At 35.2% G+C, this 16,863-nt stretch overlaps 2 protein-coding genes across 7 annotated transcripts in view; one reads left to right on the top strand and one right to left on the bottom strand.

The window, feature by feature from the left end:
* Positions 1-390: 390 nt before the first annotated feature.
* The window catches only part of LOC143203784 (inositol polyphosphate-4-phosphatase type I A), a 22,637-nt gene continuing 6,164 nt past the window's right edge, over positions 391-16,863 (bottom strand). For 5 of the 6 annotated variants that reach the window (XM_076416055.1, XM_076416054.1, XM_076416058.1 and 2 more), the window contains 16 exons: positions 15,374-15,574; positions 15,168-15,322; positions 14,792-15,109; positions 10,428-10,630; positions 10,026-10,370; positions 8,489-8,579; positions 8,187-8,424; positions 7,854-8,128; positions 7,567-7,788; positions 6,209-6,334; positions 5,929-6,153; positions 5,629-5,867; positions 5,453-5,571; positions 4,146-4,415; positions 3,960-4,095; positions 391-980 (listed from right to left, as the gene is read on the bottom strand). In XM_076416055.1, the coding sequence (XP_076272170.1) occupies positions 848-980; positions 3,960-4,095; positions 4,146-4,415; positions 5,453-5,571; positions 5,629-5,867; positions 5,929-6,153; positions 6,209-6,334; positions 7,567-7,788; positions 7,854-8,128; positions 8,187-8,424; positions 8,489-8,579; positions 10,026-10,370; positions 10,428-10,630; positions 14,792-15,109; positions 15,168-15,322; positions 15,374-15,574 (3,296 nt within the window). In that variant the 3' untranslated portion in view covers positions 391-847. Of the gene's footprint in view, positions 981-3,772; positions 3,893-3,959; positions 4,096-4,145; positions 4,416-5,452; positions 5,572-5,628; positions 5,868-5,928; positions 6,154-6,208; positions 6,335-7,566; positions 7,789-7,853; positions 8,129-8,186; positions 8,425-8,488; positions 8,580-10,025; positions 10,371-10,427; positions 10,631-14,791; positions 15,110-15,167; positions 15,323-15,373; positions 15,575-16,863 lie in introns of those variants that run through there. The other variant, XM_076416059.1, reaches the window with a different exon arrangement.
* Positions 12,330-13,708, top strand: LOC143203785 (uncharacterized). Its single transcript, XM_076416061.1, has 2 exons — positions 12,330-12,481; positions 13,238-13,708. Exons 1-2 carry the CDS (start codon positions 12,431-12,433, stop codon positions 13,592-13,594), a joined length of 408 nt encoding a protein of 135 aa, XP_076272176.1. The 5' UTR covers positions 12,330-12,430; the 3' UTR covers positions 13,595-13,708.

Genomic DNA, 16,863 nt, shown 5'->3' with positions numbered 1-16,863 from the left:
AGGAATTTAAAATGGACTACAAATATTTAATCAATAAATATTTTTTCACAATATGAAAAATATAATTACCAAAATATGTCTATTACCAGTATTACTTTTTGCATAGAATAAAGTTAAACTCATATCCATGTCATTAAGTACTAAATTTATTGGCTGAAAATAATGGAAAGTGACAAGAAATAATATAGGCGCATTCACCATATTGTAGTAAGATAATGCATCCGCCATGTTACCGAGAACAAGATTACCCTAAAAATAAATCAAAATCCCGAACGGTGACATAACACTATGAAAAAACTAATGAATATATAATAGTTCAATTCAAATCAAAGATAATGCTGTTGCGTATTCACCATTTCATTACAAGGTATGAAAAAAAAAACGGGAACGTTCAGTAAAAGAAAATTTTATTTGCATTAAAACATAGATTGTCCTAAAGGTACATACATAAAAAATAAATAAAAAATATACAGAAATCGCCATAAATAATCAACTAGAAAACAATGCTCCATATAGTAACAATATGGTTTATTCAACAAGTATCAATATAATTATGTTAGCCATATTGAGTGTCTTTTGTTTAAGTACCTCGACGAAACCTAGCGGAAGTATCCACGTGTCCAGGTTCTATCAACCCGGCGCAATTTTCATTAAATAACATATTTATATATTTATATAATTCCTATAGTCAATATGGCTATTCGTAGTTCTATTCATCTCTTTTTTACGTGTTTTTTTGGCACCTTCTGAAGAAATCTGATTTCGACTCGAATAAAAAGAAATGGAGTGTTTTAGGGAGGAATTGTGGGGGGGTGGGGTAAAGTTGGATAACGATCGCGCTTGTCTTTTATGTTTGAGCTGATCCGTAAGTACCCGGTGGCGGTTTGTAGTACTTGGGGAATGCAAGTAGCTGAACGGAGTTGAAGGCGAACTTCCTCACGCCTATGTTCTTCAAAGTGTTTTCTATCCTTGAGCCCTCACTGTAAAAAAGTAAATAAAATGGTGTTCTTTATGAACAATAATAGTACATATTAATTAGTGATTAATCACATAAACATTTTTTTCCATAGTCATGAAAATTTACGATTTTTTACCATTTTCACATGTTCTACTGTCATTTCAGTTTAAATAACCGCAGGATAATGAAAATTGCAGGGATTATAAAAAAAATTACGCTGGATCAAATGGTGGTATACTAATTTCCATACAACTTTTAGTTATTAACTTACACATGGAAAAGTGTATTTTCAAAAAATTAATTGATTTCTATTTATGTCACATATCTTAAAAGTTATACATTTTAAAGGAATTTAATACGGATTTTCGTTTCTTTCGGTTCAAAATACGTATATTCCAAGATTTTTATCTTCATCTGAGATATATAATATTTTGGCATTTTTTCCATACATATAGTCGTGAAAATTTGCGATTTTTTGCCACTTTCATATATTCTACTGTCATTTCAGTTTAAATATTGGCAGGATAATGAAAATTGCAGGGATTATAAAGAATTTTACGCTGAATCGAACGGTAGTTTAACAATTTCTATACAACTTTTAGTTATTAACTTACACATGGAAAAGTGTATTTTCAAAAAATTAATTGATTTCTATTTATGTCACATATCTTAAAAGTTATACATTTTAAAGGAATTTAATACGGATTTTCGTTTCTTTCGGTTCAAAATACGTATATTCCAAGATTTTTATCTTCATCTGAGATATATAATATTTTGGCATTTTTTCCATACATATAGTCGTGAAAATTTGCGATTTTTTGCCACTTTCATATATTCTACTGTCATTTCAGTTTAAATAATCGCAGGATAATGAATATTGCGGGGATTATAAAGAATTTTACGCTGAATCGAACGGTAGTTTAACAATTTCTATACAACTTTTAGTTTTTAACTTAAACATGGAAAAGTGTATTTTTAGAATATTAATTGATTTATATTCATGTCACAGCTTAAAAATTATAAATTCTAAAGTAATTTAATATGGATTTTCGTTTCTTTCGGTTCAAAATACGTATATTCCAAGATTTTTATCTTCATCTGAGATATATAATATTTTGGCATTTCTTCCATACATATAGTCGTGAAAATTTGCGATTTTTTGCCACTTTCATATATTCTACTGTCATTTCAGTTTAAATAATCGCAGGATAATGAAAATTGCAGGGATTATAAAGAATTTTACGCTGAATCGAACGGTAGTTTAACAATTCCTATACAACTTTTAGTTTTTAACTTAAACATGGAAAAGTGTATTTTTAGAATATTAATTGATTTATATTCATGTCACATAGCTTAAAAATTATAAATTCTAAAGGAATTTAATACGGATTTTCGTTTCTTTCGGTTCAAAATACGTATATTCCAACATTTTTATCTTCATCTGAGATATATAATATTTTGGCATTTTTTCCATACATATAGTCGTGAAAATTTGCGATTTTTTGCCACTTTCATATATTCTACTGTCATTTCAGTTTAAATAATCGCAGGATAATGAAAATTGCAGGGATTATAAAGAATTTTACGCTGAATCGAACGGTAGTTTAACAATTCCTATACAACTTTTAGTTTTTAACTTAAACATGGAAAAGTGTATTTTTAGAATATTAATTGATTTATATTCATGTCACATAGCTTAAAAATTATAAATTCTAAAGGAATTTAATACGGATTTTCGTTTCTTTCGGTTCAAAATACGTATATTCCAACATTTTTATCTTCATCTGAGATATATAATATTTTGGCATTTTTTCCATACATATAGTCGTGAAAATTTGCGATTTTTTGCCACTTTCATATATTCTACTGTCATTTCAGTTTAAATAATCGCAGGATAATGAAAATTGCAGGGATTATAAAGAATTTTACGCTGAATCGAACGGTAGTTTAACAATTTCTATACAACTTTTAGTTTTTAACTTAAACATGGAAAAGTGTATTTTTAGAATATTAATTGATTTATATTCATGTCACATAGCTTAAAAATTATAAATTCTAAAGGAATTTAATACGGATTTTCGTTTCTTTCGGTTCAAAATACGTATATTCCAACATTTTTATCTTCATCTGAGATATATAATATTTTGGCATTTTTTCCATACATATAGTCGTGAAAATTTGCGATTTTTTGCCACTTTCATATATTCTACTGTCATTTCAGTTTAAATATTGGCAGGATAATGAAAATTGCAGGGACTATAAAGAATTTTACGCTGAATCGAACGGTGGTTTAACAATTTTTATACAGCTTTTAGTTTTTAACTTAAACATGGAAAAGTGTATTTTCAGAATATTAATTGATTTATATTCATATCACATATCTTTAAAATTATAAATTCTAAAGGAATTTAATACGGATTTTCGTTTCTTTCGGTTCAAAATACGTATATTCCAACATTTTTATCTTCATCTGAGATATATAATATTTTGGCATTTTTTCCATACATATAGTCGTGAAAATTTGCGTTTTTTTGCCATTTTCGTATATTTCACTGTCATTTATATTGAAATAATCACAGCCTAACCTAAACTTATTGGAATTGTAAAGAATGTTACGCCGAATCGAATGGTAGTATGATAAATTTTATAAAACATTTAGTTTTTAAGTTAATCAATGAAAAGTGAATGAATGGATTTCCGCTTACATTAAATAATTCATAAATTGTTAAGTAGACACTCTCTTTGAGCACATGATACGGATTGATGATGACGATCATAGTTTCAGTTTTAATATAAAGTCGTCACAAAAGATACGTCAACATTTACTGAGTATTCGAAGTAACGTGGCTCCAATAACAGCAAAAAGGAAATAAAAGACACAATGCTAGTCAGCATCGGGCATTATGTGAACTAAATTAAAACTGAAGACTGAAACTGATTTAATCAAAATTATCAAAAAAAGGTCGCGATTAGTAATGCTATTGAACTTTAATGATCATACCTTCTCATGCAGTCTAAAGCTCTCTGAAACTCGTGTTCAGCCAAATGGTACTCCTCGGAGAGTATCCGGCATTGCTCCAGGGTAATTGACATACCTGTCCTGTCCTTAGCGCTTTTGCAACTAGTGAATCTCACTCCTGGGCATAACAACGATCAACACCCGTTCGATTATTCCCCATCACCTCACCTTTCATCTGCCTGCATATCTGAGCAGATAACCTCAACACCTCCACGTTCTTCATCTTGCCGCTGTACACCTCCGTCTTCAGATCGCCCAGCAGCTCGCTCAGCGACCGTCCCTGTATGTTGCCGCTCACCTGGCGAGCGTTATCACAATTGTTCAGCTTCCTGTATCGGAGGAAGTACTCGTACAGTCTCACGTAGTTGTCGATATTCGATCGTTCCTGGGGCTTGGTAGCTCCGATGCCTTCTGCTAGCGAAGCCATTTCGTTGATACCTGAAAAAGGTGAAATACCATATGGTTCATTCAACCCCACAGCACTTGATAAATGCAGTGATCTCTTCGGACTAGTGTTGGCTCCAACAAAATAGCGCTAACCATGTATGCTTCGAAACTCTTGGAGAAATAGTACTGTCAAAGAGAAACCAACAGAGATATTTCTATAGATAACTAAAAAATATTGAATGATTCTTCTTTGTTTCATCTCAGGATACTAATGCTAAAACCAAATTTTCTTATCAAATTTTAAAGTTAATGAAAACTGGAACGTTTGCCCCGATCTCCCCTACTATAAAAAAAAACAACCCATGGCTCATGCTACAGAAGACTTTCAATTGTTTTTCGATCCTGAATGGCCCCAAAGACCCGCCGTTAAAAATTAAATAAAGCTTTGGAGGTAAATTGAATATAATAATTAAATAATAATATTCATTATTAAAACAACGTATGAAAGACAATTCTAAAAAAAGTTTTTATATCATGATTATGTATATAAATACATTTCAGTCTCGGCTTGGTTTGCTTAGTAAATATTACGGAACATTTGCCCCGATATCCCCTACTATAAAAAACAACCAATACACAGCTACAAATGATGCTATAATAAGAGAATTATTAATTATTAAAACGTCTTATGATACCAGGTTTTCTTAACTAATTTTAAGGTTAATGAAAATGAAATTTGCAGCACTGACCTCCCTCTCCTACCACAAGAAAGATCTTACAGAATATAGATATTTAATTGTTATATACATTTAATTGTCTGGATACTGCAGCTTTAAAAGAAAAATACTATCAGAAAGACTCTGACTGTTATAAATAAGAGTTTAGTAATCAATTCCAAGATGGTTTTTGTCATCAATAGGTGTTTTTGAACTCGAAACATTTTTGTTGTTGTGTAGTGTTGGGTATCACGTCAGTGTTAGTGTAGAAGATGTAGAATTACTGTATTTCTGAGAAAACCTTTTTGTTAACAGAATAATATTACACAAGATGATTTTAGTAAAAAACATAATATAAAAAACAGTCCTCACCTATATTAAAGAACACGGGTGTGACGTGGAAGCTGAAGGTTTGTTTGGAAGGCAACAGGCTGTACATAGTGTCTGGTATAGGTAGGGAAACCACGAGACTATTCCTCGTACCTGAAATTCTGAAAGACGTACATGAGCTACCTCGAAAAACCGTCGTTTTTTCGTCTTATATATACTTAGGGGTCGGCACGGGCTCGACGGAAGGACTGGCGCTCCTCACCAGCACAAACAGCACCGTTCTCAGGTCCTCGATCGCCACGGACATGTCGCCCCACATGTCGATTTCGTTGCCGTGGTAACTGAGCAGACCCTCGAAGTGAGCTAGAGGTCCCAGCTGGCCCAGGGTAGTGACGTAAGCCGGATCGGATTTATGGCACCAGAGTTTCGTCATAAGACCCGTTACTAGGGCGGTAAGCTGCAACAAATGGTTACCTGTAGGGACGCCGGGGCCTTCGGAAAAGTGGGGGTTGTGTTACCGCTTGGGAGAAGCAGACGTCGCGTCTGTATCGGACGTTGCAAACCCGCTGGGCCGCCTTGGGGTCCTCCTGCACTCGGAACACCGAGTGCGTGAGCCGGGCGGTCTTCAGCAGTCCGTCCATGGCCTGGCGCAGCTTCCGCATGCTGGGTCGGAGCTCGGCCGCCCAGTCGTTGATCTTGGTCAGGTCCAGGCCGTCGGTGAACTTGTTACCGTTCCTCACGACCTAAACAAATCGCGTCTGTATATGTCTGCGGACGGAGGTGGTGACTGATTAGTACCTTGGCCACGCCGTCGCTTTGGTTTGCCGCGTTCTTTACCATGGGCTGGGGAGTCACGATTTTCCGTCGGTTGTTCGGCTGTTGCTTGAGTCGTACCGCGGGACTGCCGCATCTTCCGCACAAGAACTAGGAGAAAATGAAAATGAACTCTCGAAAAACAACAAATATAATAATTTGGGGAAAATCTATTTTTTTCAATGTTTTGCAAAACGGATTCGTTTCCAAAATGGCTCGATTCACAAATGGCAACTCGATTCATTAAAAGTTTCACTGTTAATTCAAGTGCAATCCACGTATCCAGCCAGTTTTATGTAAAAGGTCCAAAACTGTTTCACTGTTAATATTTAGTTTCGTAAGAGATTATTCTGATACTGGCGTTACCTTAAACACTTGACATGAAGAAAATTACCTCCTCAAATATCAATTTTTCAAATTTCCTTTTTCCCCATCCCATATTTCTATTTATAAAAATGATCACCAGCTTGTTTTTTGTAGACGTCTTTAGGTGGGACCGCCCAGAGTCGGTATATTTGAACATTATGCAGGTGTGCGACTGATTATATTGTTTGTCTTCGTCAAGACCCAAGGGCAGTGTTTAACAGAAATAATTTGATGAGTTTGGTGACTATGATAAATTATAGTATAATTATCGACCCCTTATTACTTATTAGGAATTGTATTATTTTTCAGAAAAAAAAGGAATGCAAAAATAATTTATAATTATATTTTTAAATAAATTAACTAAAACTAACAATCACCATCAAATTTAGACATATATACTAATATTTTCATCAATATATATTTATTTAAGTTATAATTTGTTTTTAATAACCAAAATGTCCTTACTCAGGAATTAAGGGTTAAAATACACAGTAAAAATAAAATTTCAACAATATTGGCAAAAACTATCCTGCAAAAAACAATATCACCATCATGTTCAGCAACAAATTATACAGATGTGCTAGTATTTTGAATAATAAAATTTTGATTAAATGAAAAACCACATCAAACTGATAGGACCAGTATAAAATTTAAGACAATAGAAACAGTAGCTTATAGGACTTGCTGGTGATGATATTCTGAGAAGAGTTTTGGATAAATTGATTTGTATCCATTGTTTTAGAAAAGATAGAGAAGTCAAGCTAATTAAATTAAAAAAATGTATTTGGTGACCCTTATTGGTTTACTCCCTGTTGTTTTAATTTTCTTATTATAACTCTTCCTCTAAGCGTTTCTCTTTTTTGTTGGTGTTAAACTATTTATTCGTCCATCATCGTTATCATATTCACAAAGAAAAGTCAATTTCAACCGAGTGGATAAGGAAATACCACATCAAATCGAAGTAAACAATCGCTCACCTTAACTTTACTGACTAAACACATAACACTGGCTTCGATATTCAACTGGGTGATGTCCCAAGGCTCCGGTTCATCGGTGGGCTTGTAATAGTTCGCCGAGGGGGAATTGCACATGGCGTTCGTGTCCAGAAACAGGCGGGTACCGGTGTCCGGATCGATCGATCTCGGTTCCTCGTTGCCGTTCAGCGACGGTACGTCGATCTGGATGCTGTCCATCGAGGTCTGACAACAAGAACAACCAGATATTAGCGGAGATCCCTCGGGAAAATGGCATTCAGTATCCCTACCTCCATGTTGGAGTCCTCGACGTCGGGGAATAGTACGAAGTTGGTCTCGTCGGGCGTCGCCATGCTCGAGCACAACGTCCTCAGACCGTCGCTGGTGTTGAGTAGGTTCTCCGGCCTGTGGTCCTTGTTATTGGGCACCCTCCAGATCTCCTCGACGTTCTTCTGCACGCAGGGCGTGGCGAAATCCTCCAGTTCCGGACTCTTGAGGTCAAGAGTGTTGAGTTGCTGGGTGATCCGCTTGAAGGGGGAGAGAAGGAGGCTCGGACGTCCGCTCACTGGAAGAAAAAACGACGTAAACCCGCTCCAGTAGGGTACACCACCCGCGAGGCTTACTGCTGTCCAGGCTAAGGTCGTCGCAGACCCCGGAATCGTCCGTCACCACCAGCTTGTGTTCCTCGATGAAGTTTAGGGCCTCCTCCACCAGCCCGGGGTCCCAAAGACTCAGCAGGATCCTCGTCTTGTTCACCATGTCGTCGCAGATGGGAAGCATGCCGGTGGTTTGTTTCTCTTTGGCCAGTCTCATGAGATTCTTCATTGCTTCCACTACTTCTTTGCGAAGCTGTTTTATTGCCTGCATTAGGGGAAGCGTACACGCTAAGTAAATGAAGAAAAATAAGGGGGAAATGAAAATTAACCTGTATTGCATCGTTGGCCATCGATATCTTGGTGGCTATTTGCGAATTGGTGCTGGACTTGATGGGAGATTCTTTTAATTGTTGAACCAACCTTAACAGACAGAAGACAGCGTAATGTGGAATATGAATTAAATAAAATTAACTTAACAAATTAATACATTGATATCGATCAACAGTTATAAGGAAAGGTTTCAAAATAATTAACGATTTTCACAAGTATACGAGGGGTATTCAAAAAGTAACGTGAATTTTGAAATTTCGTGGAGTGAATGAATTATTTATTATAACAATCTTGTAAATTAACACTAACTCGCAGTACCTAGTTTTGAAATCTTTGTACGATATGTCTATTGCCTTGGCTGGTTATAAGACTTCTTGGTAAAGCAAAAAGCTTATTATGTACTGACAGCTCTGAATATCTACGCAATAATCAATACATTTTCCTATACTTCAGCTTCAGTTCTTCAGACTGACCCCTGGTATTTTCCTCTAATTAGAATAAGCATCTTCTTGTTTGACTCTGAAGTATCAGTCACTTATATATGACTTTAACCTTTTTGAACATTTTAATCCTATTATTTAACCCATCACATCGATTTTTATCGAAAGCTTGATCACCATCCAAAAATATTGTAGAACAAATTTTATTTTCTTTAAAAATGAATGTTGTTTCCTGAAACCAAAGCCCGAACAAAACCTGAGAGGAGTACCAAATCAAGACTATATACAAATATTCAATCAGCTGAAGAAATAGTAATAAATGTTTTGATACTGTTGGTGATTTTTCATTTTTTTTTATTCTAAAAAAATACCCATACCCATAAATCCAAAATCGTCTCGTTAATTTTTGAACATATCCCATAAAAGATCATCAAACCTGCAATATTTCATGAATGTTAGAAGAAAATGGTAAAAATAATTAATTTTTAATGAAAATAAATGTTAAATGAGAAAAATCAATACTATCGCTATATTAAGAATTAAATTTTACATATATACTGATATTTTCAACAGTAGACCTTTGTTTAAACAAATATTGTAAGAAAATGTTTGAATTTTGATAAAAATCATTAATTTTCCTGAAAATGATATACAAAAATAAATAACGAAATAATCAATTCTGCTGTTAAATCGATTGATTTTGAAAAACTGATAATGTTATCTCCATGGATGATCCATCTTAATTAACAAAACCTATTAAGAAAAATTAATATTATTATTAGATTAAAAATAAAATTTGACGTGTACTAGGATATATTCATCAATATATGTTTAATTAAGCGAATATCGGGCAAAAAAGTGTCAATATAGCTAAAAATCAATAATTTTATACAAATATCTTCAAAAATAGATCATCAAATAGTTATAATGTTGATATCTGGTCAATATTAGAACAACAAAAATTAATGTCAAATAATTTTTTACAAATACAAAGAAAAAGCAATGTTACTGTTATATTACCAACAAGCTTTATATATTTTTAAATGAAATACTAAAATTCACCAATTTCCATGTAAAAAAAAAGACCTTATCTCACCTAATCAGACCACCATTCTTCGATCTGTGCGAGTGGGCAGTGAAAGCTCCCACCGTAATCCAGTCGTAGAAACCAGACTTGTTCAGAGTGTCGTTGTGCACCCACATCCTCTGCAGGTGCATGTTGATCGGCGCGAACTCCAAACTTCTATCGGTCTTGCGGGAACTCTTCTTGAAATAGGCCCCCTTGTGCGCCTGGAGGTTCTCCCTGGCCTGGGAGTAGAGTCTCAGTAAATGCAAGTGACGATCCAGCAACTCCACCTGTCGCGAGTGCCACGGTTCCCTCAGCTCGCCCATCCCCGCCACCTCCTGGAGGAGCTCCTTCTCCTGGTGGATCCAGACGTCCCTGAAGAAGAGGGTTAAAGGTGATAAACGATTGTGGGGGGAGCGATAAGAATCTTACAGAATCTGATGGGGAAACGTGAAACACAGCTTGCTCTCGGCCATGTATTCGTGAACGCAGATGTCTCCACCGAGGCCGGAATGGAACCGGTAGGTGTGCAGGTATGGAGAGGCGAACAATAGCTTCAGATCGGACTGGGAGGGAAGGCGCATTTTGACCCCTAGACGCGGGGGTAGCGACTGGGATCTTCGGTGCGACCAGACCTAGATGAAAATAGAAAAAGCGATAAACATTTTTGGAATTTTGAATACTTTTTTAATACATAAAAAGCATTATCAGCTGTCTTAGCTCTTTCTCTCCTCCCTAGAACCTTTCCTTTCAAAGATGATTTTTCAAAGTCACACACTGCCAGATTTGGTCAATAAGAAGGATGTTTATAGCTATGTATTTTGTTTCCAACTAAATACTAAATGGTACTGACCGAGCCGTCGCTACTGTGTCAAAAATGATACGACAACTTTCAACACATCAATTGTGTTGTTGAACTCACCAGACTCTGTGCTTTTGCAATCTCCAATTTGGATTCAATCATGGCGAAAATAATTCGGATGTCGCCTGTTAACATCTTATCTACTGCAATAATATTTTGGGGCTAACGTTAGTTAGATGCTTAATTAACTGCTTCAAGAGATAAATGAGCTTCAGCATCCACCTCTCTCAGAAAAAAGTTATCTGAGTATGGAAACTTGGAAAACACAGAAAAATATTCTCGTTTAAGAATCGGAATGATCCTCGAGACTTGATCCAGAAGTAATTGTTGTTAGAAAAAGGTTATTAAGATTTTTCTGTATAAATTTTATTGACATTAATTTCAATAATTAATTTTCAATTATTCAAGTAAAGGCAAAAAAACAACCAAATGTTACAGGTAGTTAATATATTTATGGGGTTTTGTACATCGATACAAAAAGTGAATGCTGGCTAGGGTGCCTTACACCGCATTCAGTAAAAAAATTTGGATGAGTGGAATAAAAAGAGAATGATAATTGGTAAAAAAATAGGTAAATAGATTATTTCTTTATAAAAAAAAGTGGAAATGTGATGTGACTAAAAGATAAGATTTCTCAGTACGTTTTATGAATGAAATAATGGAGAAAAATTAAAGAAACTAACCCGTGACCAATGTAGAAAAAATGAAATGATTATTCTTTTTATAATTAATAAGTTTTAAGGTGTTTTTCAATTAACGCAATAAAGTACACAGTGATATACTAAGTAGATGTTTTATTCTTCCAATATTTTATCAATTATTATATTAGTTATTTATTTCATAAACATAATTATTATAAATTTAGTAGTTCTCGCAATTTTAATTGATGTTGTGACAAGGTAATATACCAATGTTGAAAAATAACACTGAAAAGTATATTAATAAACAACCATATCACTAAATTAAAAAGTGTTTAGTGAGTGTTGATGTTTTGCGATTGTGGCCGATCATATCCGAATGGAGCCGAATTAACAAACTATATGAGACGCCTTCACCATATTTTGAATATTTTTTTTAAATAATATCTTGATAGTGTTAATAGTTATTTGAATAACGCATCGTCAAAGTTTGGCTCTGTATATTTTAGCGTCGATAAACGATTTGAAACAGTAATTAATAAGACCGAGAGCATTTTATCATTTGAAAGCTGAAATTTTGATTGAGGACTTTATATTTTTGGTGATTTATATTTGTAATTTAATGGATTTGTATTCGTAACGGACACCGTATGGCATTTACACGAATTACCGGCGGGCAGCTATAAAGTAACTTGTTGACACACTTCGGACAATTCGAGGTTAGAATGTCCGCGTTCTTTTTTTATTTTCGTAACCGTATATTGTCGAAGAGCGAATTAGCATTCTGTGATGGATATTTCGGAATTTACGATTCACTCTTCCTTGCGCCGGCCGCGTACAGTTACTTCAATGAATCTGACTGCCGATCAGTCAAAAACAACCTCATTGATGGTAAACGTACGCAAGTTGTCTTCAAGCACGGTGCCTCAGTGAACATGTCCGTCAAACTCGTAGTTCTAATGTCTATCTTCATTTTGCAACTCCAGGTAAGGTTAAATTATCTTTCAATTTTCGTTTAAAGAATAGTTTTATATAGAAGAATCTAATTCGTAACTATTCAAAAGCTGAGAGTGGTGGATATTCGGAATATATAAAAAGACAGAAATAGTATATATGTTAAATTATCTTATAATAATAAGTCGGTTTTTCAATGAAGCCATACTATAGCACGTTTGAAACGCATTCTACATATAAAACATAGAGCATAGTTAGAACACTTCGACAAACCTTGCCCCGTCTGACTACCATTTGTTCAGATCTCTGCGAAACCCCTTTAATAAAAGATCCGACCGACCCTTTAGGCCACCACACATTCACCTACACCAAGTTCAAAGATTGGCAACGCCGGTGGATTAGTACCATGCGATTCCTGATTATAAAAGACCACCACGACGACGTCTCGCTCTCCTTTCTTTTCTCTACCCCCTTGTAACAGTACCACTTCCACAGCGCTACCGTACTTCCTTTACCTAACCTAATATCCTGTCCATTCTCCCGTTGACCACATGTATCAATTATAATCCAAATAAATAAGTATTTCTTCAACCAGTGTTTTTAGTTCTCGTGCAATTTCCATTTACAAATAGTAGTGAGTGTTCCGATAAACGACCGACCTGACGAACATTCTTACAAAGAAGCTAAAAAAATCAACTAAAATCAACACTAAATAAAAATAATATATTTATTAATTCATCTATGTCTGCTTTGCGAGCATATTTTTATAAACCTCGAATATTTTCCAGATAATCGACGCCAAGAAAAAAAAGAAGGACCCCGGCGTCATAGAGAACGTCAGCAGCTTCATGTCCGATATGGTGGGTCACATGGAGGACGCCTGGGACGCCGTCGTGGATCTTCTACCCACGCCTCCCCCTCCCGCAAATGGAGAAGCCGAAAAGACTCCCGGCTGGAGCGTGACAAACGCCCTACAGTACGCCAACAAGAACTTCAAGCAGTTCTACGATCGGGTGTTCGTCTATCTGAACTTGAATCCCCAGACAAAAGCGCGATCTTCGGAAGTGGATGACCGCAAACTGGACGTTATCTTGGAGGAATTGATACGATTTGTGACGCAGGCTTTTAGTGATGCCGATAGTTGAAGTGCATTATACATAAAATGTATTAATCATCGCTTATTCATTGTTTTTTTATAATTAAAATATCATAAGTTCGTTCATTTAAATCTAAAATATTATATTATCTTTTTACTCTACATCAAATCATAAGATAAGGAGAAAAACCTAAAAAAACATAATATATGGCAACTTTAGAAATTTGATCAAATTACCAAAGGCATTAGAAAGTAAATTTATTTATATTAATAAATAATTAATAAATTTAATAACATAATAAAATTAATTTATTTATATATCATTTATTTATATTATTATTTATTTAAATATACAAAAAAAAATTTTTCTTATACATTTTAGATAGCAGCAAACGCAGGATAGAAAGTTGCTCTTAGAGCACTAAAGCTACTTTCATCAATATTATGTAAATAATGTTTTTGCAGTTATAAACATTATTATTTTAAAGGTTATAAATAGCATTAATAATGGCATTTGGCAGTATATACGATGTCACCTATAACATGCATGGGCTGCATTATTAGAAGGTCTATATATCTAATTACAACAAATTAGTAGTGAAAATATATTTCACGTTCTATATTGAATCTGTCTATTTGCTGCTTATAAATAAGCAATAATAGAGTTAAAATAATATATTTCCTTAAAAAAATTAATGAAAATTGAAGAAAAAATTAATATAAAATATTATAAACCGGCAAAAATTGTAAACCAAAAGTCAAAGTTGATGCGGCAACATTGCAACGTGCTCATTTCATATATTGTAATGACGTGATCTGCTGTTTTATTGGACAGGCTATTTAAGCACATTAGGAGGTCCTTCAGAGATGAGCAGAAGTATATTTTAGGTTAAGATTAAAATAAATTAAAACAATAATAGAAAAAAAATCGTTTTTAATTCAGAATACCCAATTTTAATAAGATTCTGTTGAATAATAGTTAACTTAATTTATCAAACAAACAATGATTTGTTAAAGTATGTGCTATTTCAACATTGACAACGCTATTGCATTTGACATTGACATACGCGAGTGTCCAATCTCCGCTGTAATAAATTGCTTAAACTAAAGCAACTCATATATAGTCAACGTTATGTTAATGGTTCTATATATGCTTAGAAATGACTATTTATAGGTTATATAACCACTAAATTAACGAGAAAAATTTATAGAAACAGATTTTCTTCAATATAAAATATATAAATACCTGTGCATGATTTGTGTTCAAACTCGGCATCCTAGAGGGCGTGTGCTCCGTCGAGCTGCCCCGGTCCTCCGGCTCCAGCGACCACGCGCTGATCGTCATGAAGCCGGCGGTGTTGTTCTGACGCGACACCAGCGGTATCCTTAACCTTGTGGAGTCTTGGATGGCGCTCAGCAACACGCATGACGACCCCAGGGGTATGGCGGTGTGCGAAACCCTTTCCTGCACGTCGAATACGGTGAATCTGACGCGCGAATCCCCGGAGAGGCCGTCCGACGACCGAAAACTGACCGTGCGAAGAAACTGGGGATTGCTGCTCTTCTGTTAGAGGAGGAAAACAACATTAGAACACTCCTGGTGCCCGGAGTTTCGATATTACCTCGATTATCTCGGTTTTGCCGTATTGTACCCACAGTTTCTGAGCTGCCATGTACACGTCCACCACCATGGAGGGGTTAGGAGGTCGCCCGTGACCGTCGCACAGCAGATTGTCGCAGGATATCGAGATTTCGTACAGGGGGACCTCGGTCACGTCTAAAATTAACCTTCGTGAGGCTGGAAGTGAATTTGCGCGTCGTACCATACCTAAAACGTGATTCTGTTGGAGCCTCCAAGTGGATAGTTCGACGATGGGCTTGCAGTTCCTCTTGCGTTCGAGGCACTGCCTCAGGGCGTTGAGCTCCGCCCGCACGCCCTCATAACTGGCGCCCTTGATGGCGTCCACCCAACTGGACCGCTCCATCTCGGAGGTGGAGGCCAGGGCCTGGCACAGGCCCCCGTCAAAAACTGGGGACAAACCGTCGTCATCCATCGTCAGACAGCAGAATTCGTGGGAAAGAAATCGAACGTTGTCGGGCGAGTAATGAATAAAAATAAACACCGTTTCGTCGACACAAACTGATCGACGTCTATTACTTGCATTGCGTCATTCACGGAGTATACAGAGTGGTAATGTAATTTTTTAAAACGTCAACCCAACAAAAGCCAAAGCCTACTTACGTCTTGAACAAAATATTTATACAAAGAATAACAGCTGCACGTTTACTAACATACATCACCTATACACATATATGTTCTGTAATATAAAAATAAATATGTAATAAAAATAAAATGTCTCATAAACTCAAGGTAAATAAGACTGAGGTTGGGCTTCATTTATTTTGTTTACTATGTACAAGACTCCCTAATAATATGGTTATCAAATAATATGAAAATTATATTTAATATAATATGATGATTTTAATTTAACTTTTTTGTGTTTAGTATGCCTACTTCAGCATATATTCCTACAATACTTTAAGGCCAACCAGACAGGAGAGCTTCTGACACTACTGAAAGACCATATATTCTCAAAATACAAAGAAAAAGTATTAATCAATTACAAGCTTTCAACAACTGTCAATAAATTTTAAAATTATTTCAAATCTATGACATGTCTAAGTATGTAAATATTGGATAATACTATTGTCATAGTTCCCAACTTGATAATTTTCTTGTCCAGTGTCCAGTATAAAATATAGATTGTAGTTTGTATTTGATTTTCTTGTTCAATCTTGCTATAAGAGTTTTGGCATTCTTTTTAAAATTATTATATCGGTCACAGTCACACATCAACAAGTACATTCTGGGCGACTATTAGCCTCGATATATTCCAGTTAAATTTTTTACTGTTGGTAGCAAAAAACCGATCTTGACCCTCTGAAATATAAGATAATTATTCAGATCCTCAAATAAGGAAAGGGAAGTTAGGAGACATTAAGTGACTTCATTACTTTGTGAAGTTCTGATTGGTGTTTAACATAATATGTGGAATTTTCAGATGTCATACTTCCATTTCTGCTAAAATCTTAGTACGAGGGTGGTTCAAATATGATGGAGAAAAGACACGCAACAACGCGTGTTCATATATATTATTACTTACAGCAATATAACAGAAGAAATTATTAACATACTACCCACACTCTAAATCCAAAATGTGTCCAAATGCGGCAATGGTAAAATTACATTGAAGGTAAATGTAATTATACTACATGAAACGTTTTTGTTACCCTTTAAAAAGTTGTAAAGTGTCATCA

Source organism: Rhynchophorus ferrugineus, unplaced genomic scaffold (genome assembly GCF_030347505.1).
Source record: "Rhynchophorus ferrugineus isolate W39M unplaced genomic scaffold, kcgeb_rfMv2 rfM10, whole genome shotgun sequence".
Classification (NCBI taxonomy): domain Eukaryota; kingdom Metazoa; phylum Arthropoda; class Insecta; order Coleoptera; family Curculionidae; genus Rhynchophorus; species Rhynchophorus ferrugineus.
This window is presented reverse-complemented; position numbering and strand designations above follow the sequence as displayed.